This window comes from Bos mutus, chromosome 16 (assembly GCF_027580195.1).
Source record: "Bos mutus isolate GX-2022 chromosome 16, NWIPB_WYAK_1.1, whole genome shotgun sequence".
NCBI classification, from domain to species: domain Eukaryota; kingdom Metazoa; phylum Chordata; class Mammalia; order Artiodactyla; family Bovidae; genus Bos; species Bos mutus.
The window spans coordinates 15,366,636-15,393,718 of NC_091632.1; the positions used below are offsets into that span (position 1 = coordinate 15,366,636).

Here is a 27,083-nt window from a genome sequence, read left to right on the forward strand (position 1 = left end):
CAATTTTAATCTTTGGTCCAGGAAGACCCCCATACGCCGCAGAGCAATTAAGCCTGCTCATCACAGCTAAAGAGCCTGTGCTCTAGAGCCCGAGTGCTGTAACTACTGAAGCCCACGTGCCTAGAGCCTGTGCTCTGCATTAAGAGAAGCCACAGAAGTGAGAAGCCCTCCCACTGCAACAAAGAGTAGCTCCTGCCTGCCAAAATTAGAGAAAGTCCACACAGAAAGCAACAACGACATGGCACACCCAACAGTAAATAAATAAAACAATCAATTAATCAAAAAAAAAATTCCCCAACAGTATTGTCTCATTTATCACAGCCCAGTGGATCATCTGATGAGTCATTGCCATCAGGAGTCTTTACATGGACTCTGGCAAGACAGGTCTTCTTTGAGGGTGGCAGAATCTCTATCCTCTTCCTTGGATTTCTTCATAGGGAAAATGGATGTAAAACAAGGGCTGGTGCAGGGACTGTGGGGTCTTGTGTCTTATATTCCCTTGTGATTGAAGTGAAGTGAAGAGAAAGTTGCTCAGTCGTGTCCAACTCTTTGCAACCCCATGGACTATACAGTCCATGGAATTCTCCAGGCCAGAATACTGGAGTGGGTAGCCGTTCCCTTCTCCAGGGGATCTTCCCAACCCAGGGATCTAACCCCGGTCTCCTGCATTGCAGGCGGGTTCTTTACCAGCTGAGCCTCGAGGGAAATTCCTGCCCAGGCCTCAGGAGTTAAAGGATATTGATTAATGTTTGGAAGAAGTTTACCAGGATCAATTTGAATTTGAATTGGGGGAGCTGGATGAATCCACGCAATGTCAGTTATAGACTTTGCCCAGCATTTCTCAGGGACTTCTTTGAGGAGTTTTAACTTTCTGTTCTTTCAAGCTTGTCCTAAAGGGCAAAAACTGCTAATAATAGAACTGAGGAGCTGGAATGCCATGAGTTGTCCAGGGAGCTGAATCAATCTCGAGAATAATCTCCCATTTTGAGAAAAAGAGATGACAATGTGATATTGTTGCAGTAAAAAGGAAGAAAAGAGGAATGAGGCTTTTTTCTTTCCCTTTCCTGACAACAAAGAAGATAAAGAGAATAGTGAGCAGGCCTGAACACTCCTAGTTTTTTTTTAACTGCTCCTAACTGCATATCTGGAACTAAGTTTGCTTTTCTGCCCTCTAACTGCAGGATCTACACTTTGCACCTATTTCCCTTTGACTCTAGGCTAAATACATCTTGTATCTGGTGTTTACCCTTACAACACCCTTCGCCTTGTAGTTACATATCAAAAAGAAGGCCTCAGAACTACTGAAGTGCCAGACTCACAGGATTACTGATGCCAGTCTATGACTGTCTTTGTAAAGGGCAGGAGGAAGAAATCAAGATCCAAACACTTTTTTTCCTCATCACCGACTCCTGACTGCGAGCCCTCGTCTTATATAAGCCCCTAGACTCCTTGTGGAGGCAGGAGATGGGGAGGAACAGTTCCTGCCGCACGAGCCTACTGTGTTTCCCCTCTCCACCAGCTGAGAAATAAAGCCACCTTTCTATTTCCTCCAAACTCTGCTTCTGCACTTTTTATTCGGCTTCAGTGAGCAGAAAAAGCCAGGATTTTGCCCAGCAACAATATTTCTCTAAAAAGGTCTCTTTCTGGGAAGTTGACAGGAGCAGAACTGACCAGACGTAAGGAATGATTGTCCTGGAGGGAGCCCAATTGGAAAGGGAAGGGAGTGGACTTGTAAACTATGGAGGGTTTTCAGGATATTCTCATCATTTGAATTATCTCAGTGCTCGGAGGAAAGGGTTGTTTGAGATTGGTGGGGTTGAGCACAGAAAGTGTGACTCCAGGGTCAGTGAAGACAAGAAGGAGCTCACTTCTAATCGTAAGTGAATTGTCGCCCAGTTTGTTCTTGGAGCAAGCACAGTCCATAAGAAGAACTAAAGGCTTAACTTGGGACGATTGTTTAAAGTGTTTTAGTTTAAGGCAATCCTTTTTCCAATGGTCAGGCTTCTGATTCAAATGGCAGACATTTTTAGAGTTTGAAGGCTTTTGATTTAGTTTGTTGAAGCCTCTGGGAGGAGTCTGATAGCTGTTGAACCAGTAAATTTATGATTTTAGTGGTCTTTAGTTTATTTGAATTGTGAATGAAAAAAGTGAAAATGTTAGTTGCTTAGTCGTGTCCAACTCTTTGAGACCCCATGGAGCCCGCCAGGTTCCTCTATGGAATGCTCCAGGCAAGAATCCTGGAGTGTGTAGCCATTTCCTTCTCCAGGAGATCTTCCTGACCCAAGAATAGAATATTAGTCTCCCGCATTGCAGGTAGAGTCCAATAGGTTTGACAAATTAACCAAATCAGGAGTTGCCATGATTTCTCAATTAAGTCAGGCTCACTTTGCCCGAATTGAGATCGTCACCTGGGCCATATATCAACATGGAGTTAAAGACTCTATTATCTAAAGAGTCTAACAATTTCAAGTCTGTTGTAATATCATGCACAGGTTTGTTAGTCCTTGAGTGCATGCTTTGATTTTATTCCAATCAACAGGTTTTAGGTTGGCCTGAGAAATGGTTTTATATAAAATTTTTCTATTTCTTGGGCTTTAGGGCTATCAGCTGGCAGGATACATTGCAGATCCTTTAAAGGAGGATTCCAGCCAGCTTTAGCCATCCAGTGTTGGGCCTGACCCCCCAACAAAACTAATAAAAGATCAGGAAACAAAGGCTCATAGGTTTGAATGACAATGTTAAATTCCTTTGTAAAATGGTGAGGGTCTGCAGTTACATCAGAAAGTTCTTTGACTATAGCTAGCAACTCTTAGTCCAAAGTATATAACGTACATTTTAAAAGGTGCCCTCATCACTAGGCTTCGATTTAAATGTACGGATTTTCTATTCATTTTTCAGCTGCGCTACACAGCTTGCGGGATCTTAGTTCTCTGCCCAGGGATGCAACCCGTGCCCCCTGCAATGGAAGCGGGGAGTCCTAACCACTGGACTGCCAGGGAATTCCCTAAACGTTGAGTTTGAATTGGTTGAATGAAAGAGATTGGGGGTGGAGGCTGAAGAAGGGGGCCTCGAGGTTTGAGGGGTTAGCTGGGAGTTCAGCAAGGGAAGGAGGGAGATGGGGGTAGATGCAGAGGACAGATTTGAGCAGGAACGGATGACAGAATTATAAGTCTTTTGTAATTGTGAAATCTTTTCAGAAAGTTTAGAATTTGTATCTTGGAAGGAAGTTGTTTTGCTGTATCTCACTGTTCGTTGAACCCAGGGTAGGCAAGGCACGAGCAGGGAAGCAGGTAAAAACCTCAAGGAGCTGTAGATATTTATTCTCTTTGACTGCTAGAGCAGCCATTGCACCAGAACGTCGTATTCTCTCCTCTCGAGGTTGACCCAGCAGACGCAGCCATAATGTACCCTCAAGGGCTTGTAAGGTGGAGCTTATATACACAGAACAAACCCGGCCCGTGGCCAAGCGGGTTCATTGTGATACGCATGCGCGGTGCTACAAATGAGCTCAGCCATTACATAATCATTTACCAAACATGGGGCGAGAGCGAGAGGCTGTTGGGTGAGAGCCTGACCACCGCCATCTTGGCTAGCTTGGTCTTTCCCTACGGATTGGGTTTCCCTGATAGCTCAGTTGGTAGAGAATCTGCCTGCAACGCAGGAGACCCCTATTCCATTCCTGGGTCGGGAAGACCCCCTGGAGAAGAGAGAGGCTACCCACTCCAGTATTCTGGCCTGGAGAACTCAAACAGACCTCAAAGAGTCAGATACCGAGGGACTCTCACTTAACAGATTGGGGATCAAAGAATTGCAGTTAACGTCACATAGATTCTGGTAGCAACCCAAACAGTGTCCTGCTGGGAAGTAAAAGTCAGGAGCTTTTAAAGGCAAAGAAAGGAGGTTCGTATTACAAAGAATTTTAAGTGGAATTGGAGGCAGAATTTAGGCTAAACAGGTTTGGGTGCAAAGGCTAGCACTAGAGGGAGGGGAAAGCTCAACTCAGGATTGTGACAGGTTTCAGGTGTTCTTGCAGAGTCCTGTGAATATTTGTGGTTTGGCCCAGTTCAAAAAGTCATAGTTCCATCTATGTGTAAGGTTCACCTTGTTAATGGCCTCCAGGCTCCATTTTAAAGCACCTTGCTATCAGTGAATTCATTTTCTTTCACATGAGAAATGGAATATTTCCTGCCATATCAGTAAACAAGGATGTCACAGTCATCGGCAATTGCAGTCCTCCACGGTGAGCTAGTCATCCTGGAAGGAACTCAGGAAGGAGAGTAATACCTGCCATCTAGCACCCATTAGACTGCAGCCATTCCCTACAGTGAGCCCTGAGGAACTCAGGATGTGAAAAACACTAGGTACTGGCCCCAGATAGCTGAGGTGCATGTCAAAGGAATGGCTTCAATGAGCCCAGACTCTTGCATTCCCATACACAGAAATGAGCTAAATTCCTTAACCTGGGTTATCTGGTTTTCTTTAATTTACAAAAAATATGCCCTTTGTTGCAAAACATCTATATAACCTGGCTCTCCCCCAACACACACACACACCTCCCTATCCCCTCTCCCCGCCTTACCGCCCCCCATCCCCCCACCTCACTGCCTTCTCAGAGTCACTCTCTCAGGATCACTTAAGATGCTACCTCTAAAAATTTCCACCAAATAAAACGTAACTTTCAGGTTGCGGTATTTTTTCAGTTGATACACATTTCACAAAACCTTACCAAGGTCATTCCCACCCTAAGGTTATAGGATACAATACTAGGCATGTGGCCAACTATGTAAAATTAAACTGTTTTAGTTACATTTCAGAAGGGGGAGAGGACATGATTTATCATGTAATACAGGTTAAATTTTAAAATCGAGGTTCACATGACCCCCTCCTTGGTTTTGATTAACTTGCTGGAGCAGCTCGCAGAACAAAGGCACACAGTCTACTTACTATTTACTGGTTTACTACAAAAGAATAAGATAAAGGATACAGATGAACATCAAGATGGAGTAGATGCACAGGGCAGGGTATGTGGGGAAGGATATGGATTTTCCATGCTTTCTCAGGAGCACCACTCTTCACACCTTCAGGTGTTTGCCTGGTGTTAAAGAAACTCTCCTAATCCAGTACTTTGGGATTTTGTATGGAGGCTCCAAAATCACTGCAGATGGTGATTGCAGCCATGAAATTAAAAGACGCTTACTCCTCGGAAGGAAAGTTATGATCAACCTAGACAGCATATTAAAAAGCAGAGACATTACTTTGTCAACAAAGCTCTGTCTAGTCAAGGCTATGGTTTATCCAGTAGTCATGTATAGATGTGAGAGTTGGTCTATAAAGAATTGATGCTTTTGAACTGTGGTGTTGGAGAAGATTCTTGAGAGTCCCTTGGACTGCAAGGAGATCCAATCACCCCATCCTAAAGGAGATCAGTCCTGGGTGTTCATTGGAGGGACTGATGCTGAAGCTGAAACTCCAATACTTTGGCCACCTCATGCAAAGAACTGACTCATTAGAAAAGACCCTGATGCTGGGAAAGATTGAGGGCAGGAGGAGAAGGGGACGACAGAGGATAAGATGCTTGGATGGCATCACTGACTCAATGGACATGGGTTTGGGTGGACTACAGGAGTTGGTGATGAATGGGGAGGCCTGGCGTGCTGCAGTTCATGGGGTCACAAAGAGTCGGACCCGACTGAATGACTGAACTGAACTGAACTGATGGAGGCTTTCTCATATAGGCATGGTTGATCATTCATTTCATTTCTAGCCCCTCTCTCCTGTCTGGAGAATAGATGAGGCTGAAAAGTCCAAGCTTCTAATCATGGCTTGGTCTTTCTGGTGACCAGCCCTGCGAGGGGCCCACCAAGAGTTGCCTCATTAAAAGCGACTGGTTACACTGTTGTTACCCAGGAAATTCCAAAGGATTTATCAACTCTGTGTTAGGAACCAGGGTCAAGGACCGAATATTAAAACAAAGATGTTCCTAGTGCTCTTACCACTTAGGAAATTATAAGAATTTTAGGAGATCTGTGTCAAGAACAGTGTGTGTGGGGCAGGGTGGTGACAGAGACTGGGTGACAGATATGTATTTTATGATCCCACAGCTATAAAACAGTTTCTTTGCAAGCAGTATTTTACTGCTTAAGGAAACTTGTTTTAACCAAAAGTTTCGGACTTACTAGGTTTGTAAGTAGTGTTTAAAATGCTTTGAATGATCTGTCTTGTTAGACTTTTAGCATTGGTACATGGGTAGATGTCGTATTTGCCACTTTCATTGTGTGAATACTCCCATTATGGTCAATTTCAAGCTACTTACATGATGTCACTGAAGCTGAAGTAGAAATCTGATATTAGCAACTTTAACAAATCATGTATTGATTTAAACCCAAGTAACCACATTTTGTTTTCCTGAGCACAAAATCCTCCCTTACCAGTAAAAAACAAAGAAATTCAAATGAATACAGCTGGAGTAGGGGAGCAGTCAGTCAGAGATAAATGTGTGAATGGAAAACTTTAAATTTGTTTTTCTGAATCTCACCATCTTTAAAACCAACATGCCAACTAGAAATCTGATAAATCCATTCAGGTAAAGGAAATAGGAACAAGATGTAACATGGACAATTTACTGTGATTTGACATTGATTATATTTAAATCACTCAGGCAAATTTTAAGCAAGATAGGAAAGGCAGGAGCAAATTTAGCAAATCTGTGGGAGGTTTTAGGGCAGGATGTTCTTCCCACAGCAGCACTGAATTCCTAGCACATCTACGCAAAAAAAGGTACATGTAGTTTCCACCATCCTTCCATGGCACTACAATGGTATGCATGAATTACTTGGCTGATGCTCTCAAGAGCATCAACAATGTCAAAAAGAGACCCAAATGCCAAATTCTTATCAGGCATTGCTTCAAAGTCATTGCTCGGTTTCTAACTGATGCTGAAGTATGGTTACATTGGTCAATTTGAAATCACTGGTGATCACAGAGCTGGGAAAATTGTGAACCTTATGGGTGGTTAAACAAATGTGGAGTGATCAGTCCTAGATTTGGTGTGCAACTCAAAGATCTAGAAATATGGCAGAATAATCTGCTCTAACCTGTGTTTGGTTTCATTGTACACTAAGTCCCTTACATACAAACAAGTTCCATTTCGAGAGCACGTTCATAAGTCTAATTTGTTTATAAGTCAAACAAATCAGCCTAAGTACCCAGTTAACACAGTCAGCTATATAGTACTGTACTGTAACAGATATATAATACTTTTCATACCAATAATGCATAAAAACAAACACAAAAAATGAAGAAAACATTTTTAATCTTATGGTACAGTACCTTGAAAAATACAGTAGTACAGTTAGCATTCAGGGGCTGGCACTGAGCAAGAAGAGTTACTGACTGGAGGAGGGAGTAGAGATGGGAGATGGTAAAATTGAAGGATTATCAGCAATAGGAGGTGGAGGGCAAGCTGCAATTTCATGCATGCCTGATGCTGCTGGAACACCCGCTTGCCTCTTCGAAAGTTCACAGCTTGATGTTTCATATGTAGGGGACCTACAGTGCTGATGGACTCAACTGGTATCATGGATGAAGAAGAAGAAAGATGAAAACACACAGAAGGGAAAATCCTAGGATTCTTTTTCTAGGAATGTAGCGTATACATACAGATAAATCACTTCAATGGCAGCGGTGGGGGTTGGGGAGGGGACTGGATACATTTCAATGGGGAAAGTACATCTGGGAGGATTCTAATTTCCAGCTTTCTCCACCTCTCTATTCCCAACCTAACCTTTCCACAGAGTAGAACAGCATTGCCTTGGCTGCTCAGGGAAACAGACATGGTAATAGTGGTGCCAACTGAAAACAATGCTGCTAAAATCTACCCCCGCTCCATGACACGTGGATTTGACATCTAGTGACTTTGTTCTGGCTTGTAACATACCCTCTTAGTCTTCAGGAAACCTTTGCTCAGGAACAGCCACATCACTCTTAATAGTATCTTGGACCTTGGATCCTGGGTATCATTCAGATCTCACATGGCTGAACTATTACATATTCGGATCTGTCTCAGACTTGCCATTCCACATCTATAAAGTAGCTCAGTCTCCTCTTGCCTCCCAACCAAGTGATGGTCTCAGTACTGTCCTCTCTGGCAGAGGTGAAGGTTCCTGTTATGTTATATATCCAAACATGTGATATTGTATAAAGTATGAGTCATACCTAAACTGGTTAATAAGTACTTACCAATGAAACCTCAAGAGAGAGGAGGCAAGGGTTAAGACATTAGAATGATAATACAGAGAGACACTACTGAGTTTTCTCCTTTCTGTATTTCATTTGTTACTTTCTGGAACTTTGTTGAAAGAGAATATGAATTTTGTCAAATCCTTTCATAGGAAATATCTTACTTTTCATAAATCAAAGAAATTTCAAGTCAGAAGAAATCTTAAATCTCACATAGCTCACGTTTCCTTGGAGTTTGGGCATTCTATCCATGACATACCTAGTCCAACACAGATTGCCTCTAACTCTTGTCTAGATATGTCACATGTTGTCTAGATATGTCAACTCTTGTCTAGATATGTCAACGGTTGGCTCCCTCCTATGAGGTAAGTGTAATTAGTATATGCCACTGCGTGCTACCCTTTGGGGACATCCGCAGATCATCTTCCAGGGAGGAGGTCTACCACCATAAATTCAGTCTAAAGATCCTGTTATACAGAGTGAAATCAGTCAGAAAGAGAAAACAAATATTGTACATTAACCCATATATACAGAATCTAGAAAAATGGTACTGATGCACCAGTACCAATGATACTGATGAATGTCTGCAGGGCAGACACAGAGAACGGACTTGTAGACACAGCAGGGGAAGGAGAGGGTGGGACGAATTGCAAGCGCAGCACTGAAACAGATGTATTACCTTAGGTAAAGCAGCTAGCTAGTGGGATGCTGCTGTATAACACAAGGAGCTCAAAACATGCTCTATAACAACCTAGAGGGGTGAGATGGCATGGGGCGGGTGGGAGGTTCAAGAGGGAGGGCACGTATGTATACTTACGGCTGATTCACATTGTTGTGTGGCAGAAACCAATACAACATTGTAAAGCAATTATCCTCCGAGTATAAAAACAATAATAATTAAAAAAAAGACTTCACCTTCTAATATAAGGGGTATGGGTTTGACCCCTGATTGGGGTGCTAAGATCCCACATGCCTCACCACCAAAAAACAGAACATAAAACACAAGTAATATTGTAACTAATTCAATAAAGACTTTAAAAATGGTCCATGTTAAAAAAAAAAGACAAGATGGGATGAAATCTAAGAATACATGAAAATGAGATATGACTTTGAGGAGATACGAGTTGATAATAATGGCTCTGGACAACATTTTACTGAGTATTACTATATATCAGGGGTCAAGACACATTGAAGTTCTTTATATTTATTACCCATTTATTTCTCACAACAATCTTATGAAGAATATTGTCCCCCCCTTCCCCTGTGGAAACTGAGGCACAGAGTAACTAATCCAGTCATGCAATTAGTAAGTCAAATAGCTAGGGTTTGAGTCCAGTTCATTTGGCTCTGGAGCCTGGGCCCTTAAGTGTGTGCCCATGTTAAGTTGCTTCAGTCATGTCCGATTCTTTGCAACCCTATGGACTGTAGCCTGCCAGGCTCCTCTGTCCATGGGGTTCTCCAGGCAAGAATATCAGTCGGTTGCCATGCCTTCCTCCAGGGGATCCTCCCGACCCAGGGATCGAACCCACGTCTGTCACGTCTCCTGCACTGACAGGCAGGTTCTTTACCCCTAGCACCACCTGGGAAACCTATAGTAGACTACCTCAATACTAAGAATACCTAAATCATGTGCCAGGTGTTCTTTACTCACTTAATCCTCCTGTTAATGGTCTTATAAGGCATGTGCTATTACAGATCAGCTCAGTAACTTGCCCAAGTTCACACAGTTAAGCGAGTACTAAAGTTGGAATTCAACTCCAGGTAGCCAGGCTCGAGGTCAGATACTCTTCTCTACTATTCTAAATCCTCTTGCTGCTATGCTCCATGATGATGACAGGGTCAGATACAGAACTTCGTTAAGTGCAGGGAAGGCAAAAGATAAGGTGGGCAAGAATAAGACAGGCTCAAGTTGGTGATAGTGTGGAGGGCAATTTTTTATTTTGTTGGCCAGGATGCATGGCATGTAGAATCTTAGTTCCCCAGCCAGGGATCAAACCTGTGCTCCCTGCAGTGGAACCATGGTGTCTTAACCACTGGATTGCCAGGGAATTCCACCATGGAGGGAAATTAGATACCATGCTAACTGGTGTCCAGGACACTCAGAGGACTCCCAATCCCATTCCTTCTTGCTAAGGACCATAGGAAAGACAAGTTATTTTTAAACAGATGGAGCCTCAACAATCAGAGAGAGGGGTCTCCCTGCAGGGCATTCAGGAAGCTCTTCTGTGCTGAAAGGAGAGTTATCTTTCCAATCTGGCAGAAGACAATCTCCAACCTTCACTGAATAATGGGGAAATGCGGCCCTAATGTACTTTGCTACTTTTTGATTTCAGGAAGGGGGTGCCTAAATGTTTACTGTGAACATGTGGATTGGAGGTACTACTGGGGCAAGTAAAGAAAGGTCCATTTAAAATTCTACCCATTGCTGGTAATCATTTTGAAATGTATAGAAATATGGAAACACTATATTGTGCACCTGGAATTAACATGTTGTAGGTCATTATACTTAAAAAAAAAAAAAAAGGATCTAAAATTAAATTCTATACACAGATTCACTTCCTGAACAGTTGGTTTTTTGTTTTTTTGGTGAACTATGTAGGTTTCCTAGTACATAAAGGTATTTTAAAAGCCTCAGAATAATGAACAGTAAGTTGTCCTGAATATCATGCAATGCAATTAGTTCATTTCTCAGAAATCCATATAGACTTCTTAACAGAATGAAGTCCTTTGGATTTAGTTATTTGTTTGTTCACTCAGGGACATCACTAAGTTATCTAAAATAATATCTAAATCAATGTTTAGAAAATCATGTTTGTAGAAGAAATTTGCAAGTTTTTTTAAAAAAGAGATTCACTTACAAAGTAAGCAATTATTTAAAATATACAAAGCTTGTTAGTTGCAATCATTCAGTAAATATTTATTGAAAACCTATTGCTAGGTACTGTTTCAAGTTCTCAGTATACAGCAACAGCAGCAATGCAACAAAACTTTCAGCCCTGCCTTCAAAGAACTTACATTTTAGTGGGGAAGGAGGAAATAACCAAAAAAAGAAAAGAAAAGTAAAATATAGGACATTTTAGAGTGTGCTAAGCATTAAGGAGAAAAATAAAGCAGGGGAAGCAGTTAGGGTGGTATGTGCAATTTACATAGGATGACTAAGGAAGACATTAAAATTTCCTAAGGTTTAGGATTATGTAGTTTTCATCTTCACTGATAAGTATCTGATAATAAGTTTATATGCTACCAATATAATGATGTTCAGTTCAGTTCAGTCCCTCAGTCATGTCCGACTCTCTGCGACCCCATGAATCGCAGCACGCCAGGCCTCCCTATCCATCACCAACTCCCGGAGTTTACCCAAACTCATGTCTATCGAGTCGGTGATGCCATCCACCCATCTCATCCTCTGTCGTCCCCTTTTCCTCCTGCCCCCAATCCCTCCCAGCATCAGGGTCTTTTCCAGTGAGTCAACTCTTCGCACGAGGTGGCCAAAGTATTGGAGTTTCAGCTTCAGCATCAGTCCTTCCAATGAACACCCAGGACTGATCTCCTTTAGGTTAAGTAGCAATAAAGTGTATCAGGTTTTAGCATTCTAGGTAGCAAGACTTTTTAATATTAAGTCCATTGTGAAATACCCCTAGTTTCAATTTCACTTTAATAATGAATATGTGTCTAGAAAAATGGTCCATAGCTAGCTAGTGGGAAGCTGCTGTATAGCAGAGGGAGCTCAGCTTGGTGCTCTGTGATGACCTAGAGGGGTGAGATGGGGAGCTGCCGGGGAGGCTCAAAACAGAGGGGATATATACATATATATTGCTGCAATCCATGGGGTCGAAAAGGGTCAGACACAACTGAGTGACTGAACAACAACAAACAGGTGATTCACATTGTTGTATAGCAGAAAGAAACACAACATTGTAAAGCAATCCTACTCCAATTAAAATACATAAATAAAAAATGTGAAAGTCGTTTGGACCACTTCAACTCTTTCTGATCCCATGGATTGTAGCCCGCCAAGCTCTCTGTCCATGGAATTCTCCAGGCAAGAATACTGGAGTTGATAGCCATTCCCTTCTTCAGGGGCTCTTCCTGACCCAAGGATCAACCCCAGGTCTCCCTCATCCCAGGCAGATTCTTTACTAGGGAAGCCACTTGGAGTCTTTTCTTTTTTTCTTCAAATTTAGTTTCCCAAGAAGTAGCAGGGCTGAGATTTTCTGTTGTCCAAAAAGACTTACAAGGCCACGTGCGCTCTTGAGAGCAGGGAATATGTCTGCTTTTTATTTTTTTATTCCCCAGAGTCCATGACGGTATGAGGCACATTCCTTTCAAAGCAAGTTTGGTGCCTGGAAGCCAAAGAGTGAGTTCAGTTAACCACTAACTGAAAGTGTGGGTTTACGGGAAACCGTTAAGCAACTGGGCCTGCTCAGACACAACACATCCCCAGGAAATTCCAATTTCACAAGGGCAGATTTCTTAAGAAATCTATTTACTTGGAACAGAATGCTTTCTTGCGTTTTTCCAATGTCGAGATAGCACCAATTCATGAAACCTGGTCCAGTGTGCTCTACAGGCAGGGTCTGATATCGACAGACAGCTGCACTGGGCCAAGGAGGCCAAGTTCGTCCTCCGCCACTATCAAACTTGGCTCTAGGGGAGCCCCTGTAAGCGGAAAGACTGATGACCGCCTGTCTCTGCTCTGTTTCTCCTACCCCCTCGCTTCCCTCCCTAGTTACTCGATCCAAGCGTCGCCTCTCGCCCGCCCGTTCGCCCATCCCCGAGTCTGAGGACTTCTGCCTACCGCATCCTTCCAAGTGGCGATCACCCAGCCGCGCGACCGCCAGCGTGACCCTCCTCCTCCGCCACCCGGCAAGACGTGCCTCGCCCCGCCCCTCCGGACGCGCCCTGATTGGCTCCCGCGGGCGAGGGCGCCCGCTGATTGGCCCGAGGGCGCGATGACGCTGCGCTCACCTACCCGGCCTGGTAGCCGTGGGGACGCCCGCCGGGGCCGCGCGTGGGGTCCAGGACCTCGCTTGCTGACTCTGGCGGCACGGCTTTGCCGCTCTCGGTTCACACCCAGGCTCCCCCAGCTGGGGAGACCGTCGCAGGAGCGCCGACCGAGGGGTAGGGGTTTTGGGGGTGGTTGCCGGGAGGGCCTTGGGGCGCAAGCTGGGGTAGGGGTATAGGGCGGGGAGGAGAGCGGGGGCGCCCGGCGGCTCCGGGGCGCCCGGGGACATGGCGCGGCCGGACGATGAGGAGGGGACCGCGATGGCGAGCGGACACCCGCCGGCGAACGGATACCTCCCAGTCCCGGGGGACGCGCCGGCCGGAAAGGTGAGCGCGGAGACGCAGAACGGGCCCACGGCCGGCTGTCTGGCCTTGAACGGGGTTTCTCGGGACAGCCCCAAGGCCACCGCCTCGGGAACCCCGGACGGGCCGAAGACTCCGCTGGCCCCGGAGGAGGAGACCCAGGCCCGGCTGCTGCCCAAGGACCCGGGCGAGGAGACCCCGGGGGGCGAGGGCACGCTGGTGCCCCGGATCGCGCTCTCCCCGAGGCGCTTTGTGGTGCTGCTTATTTTCAGCGCCTACTCCCTGGTGAACGCCTTCCAGTGGATCCAGTACAGCATCATCAGCAATGTCTTCGAGGGCTTCTACAACGTCTCCTCGCTGCACATAGACTGGCTGTCCATGGTGTACATGCTGGCCTACGTGCCCCTCATCTTCCCAGCCACCTGGCTGCTGGATACCAGAGGCCTGCGGCTCACCGCCCTGCTGGGCTCCGGCCTCAACTGCCTGGGCGCCTGGATCAAGTGCGGCAGCGTGCAGCAGCATCTCTTCTGGGTCACCATGCTGGGCCAGTGCCTGTGCTCCGTGGCCCAGGTGTTCATCCTCGGCTTGCCCTCCCACATCGCTTCAGTGTGGTTTGGGCCCAAGGAGGTGTCCACAGCTTGCGCCACCGCCGTGCTAGGGAATCAGGTAAGGCTGGGTGATAGGTGAAAATCGAATCCTGAAGGACCAGATAAAACGGTTTAGGCCGCAGGGTCTAGGAATATGGATGAACCCTTAGGAGGCATTTTATAAAGGAAGGAGAGGAGATGAGTAGTCACAAAATAAGAAGCAGTCTTGGATGAAAGAGGGGTTTTGGTTTATTTGTGGAAACAGAACTTTCAAAACCAGTTTTAAATGACTACCTTGTCATCTCTGAGAATTATCTGTAATTAATGGTATATGCCCATAAACGCATAACACTTGTGAGTGCTGCAGTGAATGAGACTGAGGTAGGTATTATTTTTGTAGGAAGGTGTTGGATTCAAAGAAGTTTGTTCTTAGTTTGAGTGGTCAATGTGAACAACTTCTGTTTAATTTTATGTATTAGCAGTCAGTGGAGTGCCTGGTACATAGCAGACGTTTATAAACGATTGCCAAATGTTCTATTGATAAGGACCTCACAGCATTACTGTGTCCAGTTACCAACTTTTAATGGTGAGAAAATGCAAGACAAATCACAGATCATGGAATCCATTGTAAAAAGGTGGCTTATTTTGCCCAGTCTCCATTAAGGTGTTTCCTAGACTTTACCAACACCATAGGTTCAACTTCCATTAGCATTCCAGTAGCATTATTAGGTAAAATATGTGTGTGTGTGTGTGTGTGTGTGTGCGCACATGTGTGTGTGTGTGTTATTTGCAAAATGGTTCTTTTAATATTTAAAATTTAAATTTTGCATATGAAGTCCTATGATAGTTGATGTAAATTATATTGAGTGTTCAGCTTGAGAAGAATCAAGTTAAAAAACTATAACAAAAACATCACCTCTCTCTGTTCATATATCACTACATGTAGCTATGTAACCCACTCCAGTACTCTTGCCTGGAGAATCCCATGGACAGAGTAGCCTGGCAGGCTACAGTCCGTAGGGTTGCACAGAGTCGGGCACGACTGAAGTGGCTAAGCAGCAGTAGCAGCTATGCAACAAAAGATTGTTACTCTCTTCTGATCTGACACTTGTTTCAAGATCAGAGTAAAATCTATTTAAAATCAATGTAAAGAGAAACTCTAAATGTAGGCCTACTGCTTTTATTTATTTCCTTTAAAAGTAGAGAAGAAGGGATAGTTTGAAATTTAGTTGTAAAAAAAAACACAAAGAAATTTAGTTGTATATTCAAAATAATTTGTGACATATTTTAGTTGGTTGCTTCTGCATGTTTGGATAGGAACTGTTTCTTTAAAATATTTTTCATTTACAAAATCATGTTCAAGATTAATACTTCATTGAGCATGATAGAAATACCAACTCCTTACCTACGAATTATCTATTTCATGAATAGTAAATAGAAATGTTTTCTCATAGGTAGATTTCCCTCTGACAATTAGCCTCGCTCTGGGACTTCCTCCTACATTCTCCCTAAGTGTTCTCATCCTTTCTTGTCTCTAGTAGCTGTGCACTTGCTCATGACTCCCAGCTGTGCATCTTTAGCCTGTTTATAGAGTGATCATTCATAATAATAATCAACATTATTGAACATTCACGAAGCCTGGTACCATACTAAGTACATTACACACACTGTATCATTTAATTTAATGTAATAAGATAGGAACTATTAGTCTTCTCCTTTTATGTATACAGAAGCTGAGACTTGGAGGGCTAAAATTATTTTCCAAAAGCCACACACCTCATTAGTGGTAGCATTCACACTTAGGTCTGTCTGATTCCTGAATCCTGTTTTTTTCTATCCATCTACAGTACCAAGTCTCTAACCTGAGAGAAACCTGTTTTAAGAAAACATTTTTAAAAATTTTTAGTGCTTCAGCCAAATTGCACAGCTCATGGGATCTTAGTTCCCCAACCAGAGATTGCCCCAGCAGTGAAAGCATGGAGCCATAACACTGGGCCATCAGGGAATTCCCAAGAGAACCTTTTTTATGTATTTATTTGGCTAGTCTTAGCTCTGACATGTGGGATCTAGTTTCCTGACCAGGGATGGAACCTGCACCCTCTGTGTTGGAAGCTTGGAATCAACTACTGAACCACCAGGGACTTTGTAAAACACAGATCAGATCATGTCATAACTGCTTTGAACTCTCCAGTGGTTTTCCATAGTAATTAAAATCTAAATTCTTTACTCTGACAAAACTTTACTAATATGTTTTTGGTTGCTTAAACACTAAGCTTGCATTTTGCATAAGGGCCTTTGCAAAAGCATTCTTTCTGCCTGGAAGGTTCTTCCTCATAGGATCACATTGTTACAACCTTAATATCACTCTGCTCTCAGTTTAAATTCATTTTAAATATCATTCAGTGGCGTTTCTTGAGGATCTCATTTAAAGTTGCCCAGTCAATCTATTATTACACCGTGTTCTTTAATCCTGTGTAGTGCTTATCAGTGTCTAATATGTTTATGAAAGTGTTAGTCGCTCTGTCATGTCCAACTCTTTGTGACTGTATGGACTGTAGCCTGCCAGGCTCTTCTGTCCATGGAATTCTCCAGGCGAGAATACTCAAGTGGGTTGCCATTTCCTTCTCCATGGTATCTTCCTGACCCAGGGATCAAACCCAGATCTCCCGCATTGCAGGCAGATTCTTTACCATCTGGGCCATAGAAATTGTTAATTATTGCTCATCTCCCATCCCCACCATTAGATGCTCGATTTAATTAAGTAGGCACATAGTCTGAATGTACAACATTTACTATAGTGCCTGGCACATTATAGTTTCTCCATAAGAATTTATTCAATAAATTAATGAGCTTCAGACTCATATAGATACTGGTCAGCCAGATATTTCCACTTGACTCTCCCACATGACCCCACCAATCAAAATTTGCCTTGTCTTCTAGCTCATTGCTTTCCATTTCTGTGGTCGCAGCTTAGCCTTGGCCACCTGCAGCCTCGCCTAGAGCTTTGCTAACTGATTTTCCTATCTGCTTTCCTCTCTCTAATTGTCCATTTGCATCCAGTGTGGTCTTTTAACGTGCAAATCTGTCCTGGGCACTCGCTTGCCCTGCCTGCATTGTCTTCCATTGCCCTTAGGGGAAGAAAGTCAAACTCTATTAAGGACAAAGTGAGACTTCTGGTTCCGCCTTCTGCCAGTTAGTTGCTCAGCGTCACCTGTCTGCAGCTCCCATTTCTCACATACCGCCCCCGCCCCGCTTCCTCTGCTCTGAGGGCAATTGTGCACTGCTTACAGTTTGTCAGGGCTTCCCTGGTGGCTGAGACAGGAAAGAATTTGCCTGCAGTGCAGGAGACCTGGGTTAGATCAGATTCTCACAAGGTCATGCTGTCTGTTTCCTGTGTGCGTGATGTCCTTGACTGGGAACATTTCTTGTTCGATTGGCAAGCTCTAACTTCCTATCCGGATCTTTGCCCCTTCAGAAATTTTTCCGGAACCCCAAGTCTATATAAGATGCTCCTCCAAAGTACTGTCTTAACTAAGGTGACCATATGTTCCAACTGGCCTAGAATAGTTCAGATATACACCTGTTGTCCAGCACAACTGCTCGTGGAGTCCCTTTCACTCCAACTAGTATTCTTGCTTGGATAATCAATTACACAATCCTCACAGTCTTGACAGCCTCTCATCACAGTACTGCACTTACGACACTCGTAATTACCCGTTAAATTGTCTCTATCCAGCTTTTTATAGGGAGAAAGTGAAATATTTGGTAAATGTTACTATCTCTGCCTCAGGCTCCTTTTTGAAACCTATCTTGGACCCTTCTTCTCATGTCCAAAGAATCGGATCTCTCGCTCTGTTGAATCTCCTTTAATATCTTGGTTTTATTTCTCTTGTGATTATCATAGCCCAATTTTATTTTACTGAGGTGAAATTCACATAAAATTAATCACTTTAAAGTGTACATCTCTGTGGCATTTAGTCCATTCACAGTGTTGTTACAACCATCGCCTCTAGTTCCGAAACATTTTCATCTGCCCTCAAAGAAGACCCAGTTCCACTAAGCAGTCACTCCTCATTTCCCCCTCTCTCTAGCCCCTGGCAACCACTAATCTGCTTTTTCCCTATGGATTTCCCTAGTCTAATTAAAATCATACAGTATGTGACCTTTTGTGTCTGGCTTCTTTTAGCATGTTTTCAAAGTTCATCCATGCTACAGCAACTGTTGGTATTTCATTCTCTAAATAATATTTCATTGAATGATATACCACATTTTGTTTATTCATTCATTGATGGACAGTTTGGTTGTTTCCACCTTTTGGCTATTGCAAATAGGACTGCTTTGGATATTCATGTGCCATATTCAATACCTGTTTTCAGTTTGGGGGGTATATACCTAAGAGAGGAATTAGGTTATATTCTATATACTATACCTATATAGTATAATTACTATATAGGTTATATAGTAATTCTATGTTTAACTTTTTAAGCAACTGCCAAATTGTTTACCTTGGTAACTGCGCTGTTTACAATCTTACTAACATTGTACAAGAGTTCCAGTTTCTTCACATCATAACGTTTCTTATTTTCTGTTTTTTTTTTTTTTTAAATTATAGCCATTCTAGTGGGTATAGTTTTGATTTGTGTTTCCCCAATAACTAATAATATTGAGCATTTTTTCATGTGCTTGTTGGGCACTTGTATATCTTCTTTGGAGAAAAGTCTGTTCAGGTTCTTTGCCCATTTTTGAATTGGGATGTTTGTCTTTTTTGTTATTGGGTTGTAAGAGTTCTCTATGTGTTCTGCATAGTAGAGCCTTATCAAATATATGCTTTACAAATATTTTTTCCCATTCTGCAGGTTGTCTTTTCTCAGCATTTTGTGTGTGTGCATGTGTATTTTTATTATCTTTTCTGATTTAAGTAGCCAAAGGGTAAGGAGTGTAGCTTACACAACTTTATAGCAGCATCATTTGAGTGATTGGAGCTTAGTAAATGTTTATTGAATAGGGAAGACGTTTGTCAGCGATTTTCCTTCAATAGTAGAATGGTAAAAGCACATTAGAACATGGTTCTTTAGAGCTTACGAAAGCACCGTACACATACTGGTGTTTTTTTTAATGTTGTATTAATTACTTTTTTCCCTTATAATAAGAAGAATTAACAGAACTGTTTATTTTACAGCTTGGAACTGCAGTTGGCTTTTTGCTGCCACCAGTTTTAGTGCCCAACACACAGAATAACACACAACTGCTGGCTCGTAATATCAGCACCATGTTTTATGGAACATCAGCTGTCGCCACACTTTTATTTATTTTAACAGTAATTGGTAAGTGAGTTACTTTCCCTAAAGCTTAACTAGATAGGTGCATGACAAACATAGGAAAATAAAAATAAATGACCCTGAAAACTTGTACTGATGATATCTCAAGTGCTATTTGCATATTTCATTCTCGCTGTTCACTTTCTTGATTAGATTATGAATGCTGCAACCCTAGGGGTATGCTGTGGTTCATTACATCTGTCTTAATATTGTACAGGGTTGGAAGACTAATTTCATCTCATTTATCTCCCTACTAATTTTTCTTTCCTGATAACTTGGTTTCAAGCATATTACCTGTCTTCTCTTTGCATATCCATCTATACGGTCTGCATCTTAGACACTAACCTCTCCAGGAACAAGTTCTTGTCATGCTTTGCAATGATGCACATAGGCCATCACCTTCCTTTGAATGATAAATCCTTCCAGGGATCCCCAATTTAACAACTGGATCTGACATGTTGGCCAGAGAATGACCCTGGGCAGCAGCCAGCCGTTCAGCAGAATTTCAAACTGTGGCAACTGTCTGCTTGTCAGGCCACTCCAGCAGAGCTCTCTTGCCACCACTCGTCCCCGAGTCCTCCTGTCCGGGCCTGTCTCTTGAAGCAGTCAGTCAGGATCAGCTGCAAGCAGCCATCATCAGTTTGGAAGACGGTTTGGGAAGGTCTGCTTTTTAAAGTTTGTTTTTCATGGGAAACAGTTTTGATTTCAGGGAAAAGAGTAGGTGAGGCTTACTTAAAGTAATACAGCTGCTAGCATGGCTTTTGGGCACTCAGTATATCGTAAATGGATTTGAAGAAGAAAGGAACTGTAAAGTTGAAAGGCTGTCTTTTAATCGTTACAATTTATAGTTAAATTTCATTATAGCTGGAGTTTTAAATTTTATATATTAATTTTTACCATGGTTATAATAGTAATGAAAACCATAAGTTTTATGATCACCAGATTAAAAAATCCTCAGTTTTCAGAGAAAATTTATGTTTTAATAGAGATCGCCTTTAGAGATGAACTGCTGGACCCAGGGAGAGGAAACTCAGACCACGTACTTAATTTCCCTTAAAATAATGAACAAAATATTCTCTTGGTAGCATTTAAAGTATTCTGACATGTCCAGGCTACCTATGGTTGGTTTTTATGTTCCAGTTAGAAAGTGGCATGTTTGCTGTGTGCTGACTACTGAAAAAGGACAAATTATGCCTTGTAGTCTTTTAGCAGTCTAACAAAATTTTAAAAGACATCTATATTTTTTAAAAAACAAATACCTGTATCTACTTTTCTGGTATCCATATTTGATTTGCTAGATGAAATATGAAATACAGTTTATATATATTTTGCATAAATGGATCTTCCATTAGCAATAGGAATTATTAAAATATAAAATCCTCTTTCCTTTGATTGCTATGTATCTTTGCCTAAATTCTGGTTTTCCTTTTTTATTGTCCTCAGTTGCTTATTTCTTTGGAAGAAGTGAGAGTAATAGATTGTATATAAGATATCTCTAGATATAAAATCATATATATGACACATATGTATTTAAACATATATATATGAGATGCTACAAACACAAGATTTTTATTTGTCAAAGGAGTGGGACAAAAAATAATAATAGGTGTGACCATTGGCATATCACCCTGTGTTATTTAAGAAATTAAAAGAGAGCTATTCATGTATATAATTACTTATTTATATACTTATGGCTTATGAATAGACAGTGGAAGTGGGAGGGGAGAATGGGAAAAAATGGAAGGGAAATGTAATAGGAAAAAAAAGCTCATTGTCAAGTTTTGTTTGGTGACCTTTAATCTTATGATACTAAACATAGTATATAAAAGCAAGATAATATTGAGTTGTATTATGCAAGTGTAGTTTAAAATTGTGACATTTAAATTTAAAATGTACCTGTTTTCCTTATTACTAAATAATTTCTGTTGAGGAAAATCTGGATTACTTTAAAAACCTCAATTCAGTCGCCCAGTCGCATCCGATTCTTTGCAACCCCATGAATTGCCTCACACCAGGCCTCCCTGTCCATCACCATCTCCTGGAGTTCACTCAGACTCATATCCATCGAGTCAGTGATGCCATCCAGCCATCTCATCCTCTGTCATCCCCTTCTCCTCCTGCCCCCAATCCCTCCCATCATCAGAGTCTTTTCCAATGAGTCAGCTCTTCACATGAGGTGGCCAAAGTACTGGAGTTTCAGCTTTAGCATCATTCCTCCCAAAGAACACCCAGGGTTGATCTCCGTTAGAATGGACTGGTTGGATCTCCTTGCAGTCCAAGGGACTCTCAAGAGTCTTCTCTAACACCACAGTTTAAAAACCTACTTTCTTAAAATTCCTCAATTATTGAGGCAATCCTACTTCCTTCTAAATTCTACCCATAAATACTTTGGAAACCAATCAAATATTCTAAAATAATTTAGTTTTGCTGATGCTTTTCAGTAATGTGACATATACCAAATTGGTATTGAGCATTCTTCCTAAAATACTAACTTGAGGATTCATGCCATGTAATCCTCTTACCCTTTGTAAGTGTAATCCATCTAGCATTTCTAAGAATTAATCCCAACTTCCACTGAATTTCATACTAATACCCCATTTTTATTGGGAGAACACTATTATAGTCTCTAACATTTGATTTATATGCCTTAAATATGTTTAAAAGCATACTAAATGGTATATTTCATTTAATGTTTGCAGCCCTATAGGGGCAGTACTATGTTATCATTTCTATTTTATAGATGAGGAAACTGGGTCACAGAATTTAAGTAACTTTAACTAACCCATGGTCACAGTAAGTAAATGCTAAGGACAAAAATTTGAGTTTAGGCAGTCTAATTCCATTAATAAAATGTTACTTATGCAAACATATTTTAATTTTTACTTAGTCCAATTTTTTGTTTCAATTCAGATTCCTGTTGTGTAAGTGATAATGCCATTCTATTTGAAAGTTGTTCTTATGCAGATTAACTCTATCACTTAAGTATGTCAGTTAAAATCCTTATCATCCTGATTCACTGAAATGAATAGATGACAGAAATCAAAAGTTAACGGCAGTCAAAATATTTACTGTTAAAGTTTTAAAAAATATATAACATATATGCCTAATTTTACTTTTATTCTTATATTCAAGATATTTATATATTGGTTGCTATTATAAACTTCTAATAGAAATATATTTTATGTAGTCTATCAGAATTTCAAGTCCTGAGAAAAGTCTCTGGTTTTATTTTTTTTTAAAAATTATTTATTTATGGCCACACTGAGCAGCATGCAGTATCTTAGTTCCCTAACCAGGGATCGAACCATTGCCCTCTGCAGTGGACATGCCAAGTCCTAACCACTGGACTGCCAGGGAGTTCCCTGAAAATTCTGATTTTTAAAAATAAATATTCCTCAAAAGGACAGTGCTCAATAATTACAAAATTATTTTACATATTTTATATCATGTAATCCTCATACCAGCTTGTTGTTATTATCTCCATTTTATGGATGAGAAATCTATCTTAGCTGAGAAGCAGGAATTGATTTCTTCAGAGTCATATTATAAGTTGAGGCAGAGCCAGGATTAAAACCTGTGTTTGTCTTATAATAAGTTAATATGTGTGATGTCTGCTTGAATCACACAGGTACAAATAATGAAATCAAAAGATAATATAATCTTATTTCAAAAAATAGAAGCGGTCCTAAATACAGTAGATTTGTTACTTATTCATCAGGAGAAAAAGTTTGAATGTGTTGCCCGAAAACCCTTTGGCTACTTTCCATGCCTATTGCCAAGGGTGGAGAATAACTGTTTTATTAGTTAATTATTTTATTTGCACAACTTTTTGGTGGGGAGAAAGTAGAAGTCTATTTTTCAAAGGAGAAAGAAAAAGGCATATTTTATCTTTTGAAAGGAGCAGTGCAGCGTACAAAGGGTGACGGATCAATAGTTTTTTGATTCTTCTTTTTCTTCATAGACTGAAGCCTGACTTTACTTTCATGCACTGGAGAAGGCAGTGGCAACCCACTCCAGTGTTCTTGCTGGAGAATCCCAGGGACAGGGGAGCCTGGTGGGCTGCTGTCTTTGGGGTCGCACAGAGTCGGACACGACTGAAGCAACTTAGCAGCAGCAGCAGTAGATAAAGGCTTGATTTTGTCCAGGAGAGCAGGCAACTTCCTGAAACTAAGAGATAACCCTTGTGTTGAGAAAACAAGTCTAATGGAATTATAGACTACCAGAACTTGTTTTCATTTTGCATTTGAGTTCAAATCTGAGCCATTTAGACTTATTCTACCACAGTAAATAAAAAATCTTAGAGACTTAAGACTCACTGAACACCCATGACTACATCATAGGCATAATTTTTACATTCTGAAATGTTATTTTAAACCGTGTGAGTTCTGTTTTACCAATATTAATAAAAAGAGTTATCTCCTGTCTTAACTAGGATGCAGTCTTTCAGGAAAGGACAGCAGACATCTTCAGCAGTGCAGGGAGCAGATAGGGTGAAAAGAGGAGGAGGGATTGCAGCTACTTAAACGCTTTATGTCTACCAATCCTCCAATGTAAGGGGTACTAAAAAGTAAATATTTATGAGTTATGTCGACTCTTGAATTAGTTGTAAGACCTATAATAATAGAAGTCTTTTAGCTTGATGTTTTCTTTGTATCATAATTAATCCATGGTTTGATGAGCAAAGAACTGTAATTTTTAAATTTTTTAGCAGCGGATAGAATTAGAGAATTAAAATATTGTATACAAATTTAAGAACAGTTTCTTTCTCTTGCAGTAATTTTCAAACTTGGCTGGGTGTTGAGTTTTGTGTTTAATACAGAGTCTAAGGTTCTGTTCTAGACATCCTGATTCATTGAGCCTTAGGTAGACTCTCAAAATCTGTATTTTTAAAAAATTTCTACGTGATTACAATTGACAGCCAAGTCCATCAGATCTAACCCACTGTCAAACTGCACAGCAGGCCTTCTTTGTTGGAAGAAAGGAATAGTCACTATTTAAAGAGAAAGAGGAAGTTCTAATATTTTAGAAAATATTACTTCATTCTCAATCCATCAGTGGCATCTAAGATGAAAAAGTTCTAGAGATCTTCTGTATAACAGTATGCCTGTAGTTAACAGTACTTATTATACACTTAAAAGTTTGCTAAGAGGGCAGATTTCAAGTTAAATATTCTTGTATCAGTAAAAAAAATACCAGTGACAAGTAACATTGGTGGAAATTGAGACATGATTATGTGAAAACTATATAACCATGTTGATGCCTGCCAACATCATTGAGTGCCAACATCAGACCATTTTAGATTCAGTGAAATACAGCATTTCCCTTCTATTTTAATTTAAAATTTTGAGTCAATACCAAAACTAGATTTTAATTTCTGCTGTACCAGTCTTAGCAGATCAGCTCTTCTAGCAAAAAGTCTTGATTCCCAGCTAGCAAAACCCTACAGAAATCTCTCCTTTGCCATCTGTTGCAGGAAGTTGGTAGATCCTCCGTTGCTTAGCAAAAGGGCAGTCTCTAAATGTCTGGCTGAGCAGGTTGTGTGATCTAACTCCATAGAAATGAGCAGTACTAGAACTTAAGGTCTCAGAAACCATGTGTCATACTTTTATGTCTCTCAGCTCTACCCCTGGATTTTCCATATGCAGCCAAGGTGGGTCAGCAAGCAGGGCCTAGCTCTGCTCCAATGAATCCTCTTGGACCCTTTCAGTTCTAGAAATGATAAACTTCTTATCAGGTTTCAGGAGAAAAGAGGTACTAACTCAAGCCAGTCCTCTAAAAGTTCAATAAGATATTGGCTTACTCATATCTAACCTTATCTCTCATTACAAATTGAACCAAATTTAGAAATAGAATACTTAACATAATAAAAATTAATCTTTCTTAACTAAAACTGGAATAATCCCTGGGCAAAGTTTAACATAGTATTATTGATGATTTTGTAGTTCACTTATGTGAATTGGCCAAATCTCTGAGTTTTAGTCAGTCTCAGAGGGTTGAGACGGAGAAGGCAATGGCACCCCACTCCAGTACTCTTGCCTGGAAAGTCTCATGGACCAAGGAGCCTGGTGGGCTGCAGTCCATGGGGTCGCTAAGAGTCAGACACGACTGAGCGACTTCACTTTCACTTTTCACTTTCATGCATTGGAGAAGGAAATGGCGGCCCACTCCAGTGTTTTTGCCTGGAGAATCCCAGGGACGGGGAGCCTGGTGGGCTGCCGTCTATGGGGTCGCACAGAGTCGGACACGACTGAAGTGACTTAGCAGCAGTAGCAGAGGGTTGAGATGATAATACCAAACTATTCTTCACTTAGAAATTAGTGAAAATGAAAAGCCTTACCACAAAAGATTTTTACTACCTCTTTAAACTTAAACTAAATTTAGTCTGCTCACTAAGGAAGACGCATATATTGAATTTCCTTTTCATGTATGTTTCCAGCATTCAAAGAAAAACCTCAATATCCACCAAGCCAGGCTCAAGCAGTTCTCCAAGACAGTCCACCCGGAGAGTACTCCTATGTGAAATCAATAAGGAACCTATTTAAAAACATTCCTTTTGTCCTTTTATTGATCAGTTATGGTAAGTGGTTTTCTTTTATTTTTGTTGATGTCTGTGTAAACCTTTGAGCATTGCAGATTCTTTTCCTTTAGTGGTTTGAGTTTTAATTAATGAGATAATGAAATAGGTTTATTAACTCTATAATAATAGCATAGTCATAAACTTAAATTTTGAACTGAAAGCAAAAACTTCAGAATGAGCTTTTTAACATGTTTTTAAAACAACAAAAACAAGTTATAGCTATTAAAGACAGAAGCACTTTCTTCTTTCATGAGTTCTCCCAGGGTATTTTTAGGTCCTTAATGAATTACAGTTCTGACTGCCATAAGGAAAATGTCATCAATAATTCCTGTCTTTGACCTTATGCAAGCTGTCATCTAACTGGAGTATTCTATCAAAATCTCATCCTTCTAGATCTTTCAGCATAGCAGACAGATACTCCTCCTAACACTGTAGCTTTGACTGTAGGCACCAACACATTTGTTCTGACTGTTTATTCCTTATTTCTTATATTAACACTGTTTGTTAGCCAGTACCCCCTATTTCTGTCTTACTTGCCTTCGGATGTCACTGTGATTGTCTTTATATTTTCAGGCATGTGGGGGGTGCACTAGAGGACAATTCACACAGTAGCTCAGGAGGAAGCATTGACAAAATATGGTGCCCATTGGTTAAAGACTCTTAGTCATCTGTGAGAAAAATAAACTTTCTGAACCTGACGAAATTTGTCTACAAAAACCCTGTAGCAAACATCTTTCCAAAGACAGAAGCTCAGAAGCATTATTACCCTTGAGAATCAATAAGAAGTATCCCTTAGAACAAGGATGCTTATTGTCACCACTTCTGCTCAGCATCCAACTGAAAGTCCTGGCTGGTCCAGTAATACAGGAACAATTAAAAGCACGTGAATTGGAAAGAAAAAAGGTGATTTATTCACAGATAACATGACTACGTATATCAGAGGTCAGCAAACTGTCTTATGAGCCAAATCTGGCCATTGCCTATTTTTATAAATAATATTTTATTTACTTACATTTTTTCTACTATGGCTGCTTTTGATCTACGAGAGCAGCACCA

General features: G+C 41.1%; 1 protein-coding gene and 1 long non-coding RNA gene across 4 annotated transcripts in view; one reads left to right on the forward strand and one right to left on the reverse strand.

Moving 5' to 3' along the window:
* Window positions 1-13,137, reverse strand: part of SPATA45 (spermatogenesis associated 45) — a 38,916-nt gene extending 25,779 nt beyond the window's left edge. Inside the window, exon 1 of the long non-coding RNA XR_011467211.1 lies at window positions 13,037-13,137. This is a non-coding gene — a long non-coding RNA (spermatogenesis associated 45). The remainder of the gene's footprint in view (window positions 1-13,036) is intronic.
* A 233-nt stretch (window positions 13,138-13,370) lies between these two features.
* Window positions 13,371-27,083, forward strand: part of FLVCR1 (FLVCR choline and heme transporter 1) — a 28,594-nt gene continuing 14,881 nt past the window's right edge. For 2 of the 3 annotated variants that reach the window (XM_070384759.1, XM_070384760.1), the window contains exons 1-4: window positions 13,371-14,211; window positions 19,312-19,456; window positions 19,917-20,111; window positions 25,887-26,027. In XM_070384759.1, the coding sequence (XP_070240860.1) occupies window positions 13,471-14,211; window positions 19,312-19,456; window positions 19,917-20,111; window positions 25,887-26,027 (1,222 nt within the window). In that variant the 5' untranslated portion in view covers window positions 13,371-13,470. The remainder of the gene's footprint in view (window positions 14,212-19,311; window positions 19,457-19,916; window positions 20,112-25,886; window positions 26,028-27,083) is intronic. The other variant, XM_005888546.2, reaches the window with a different exon arrangement.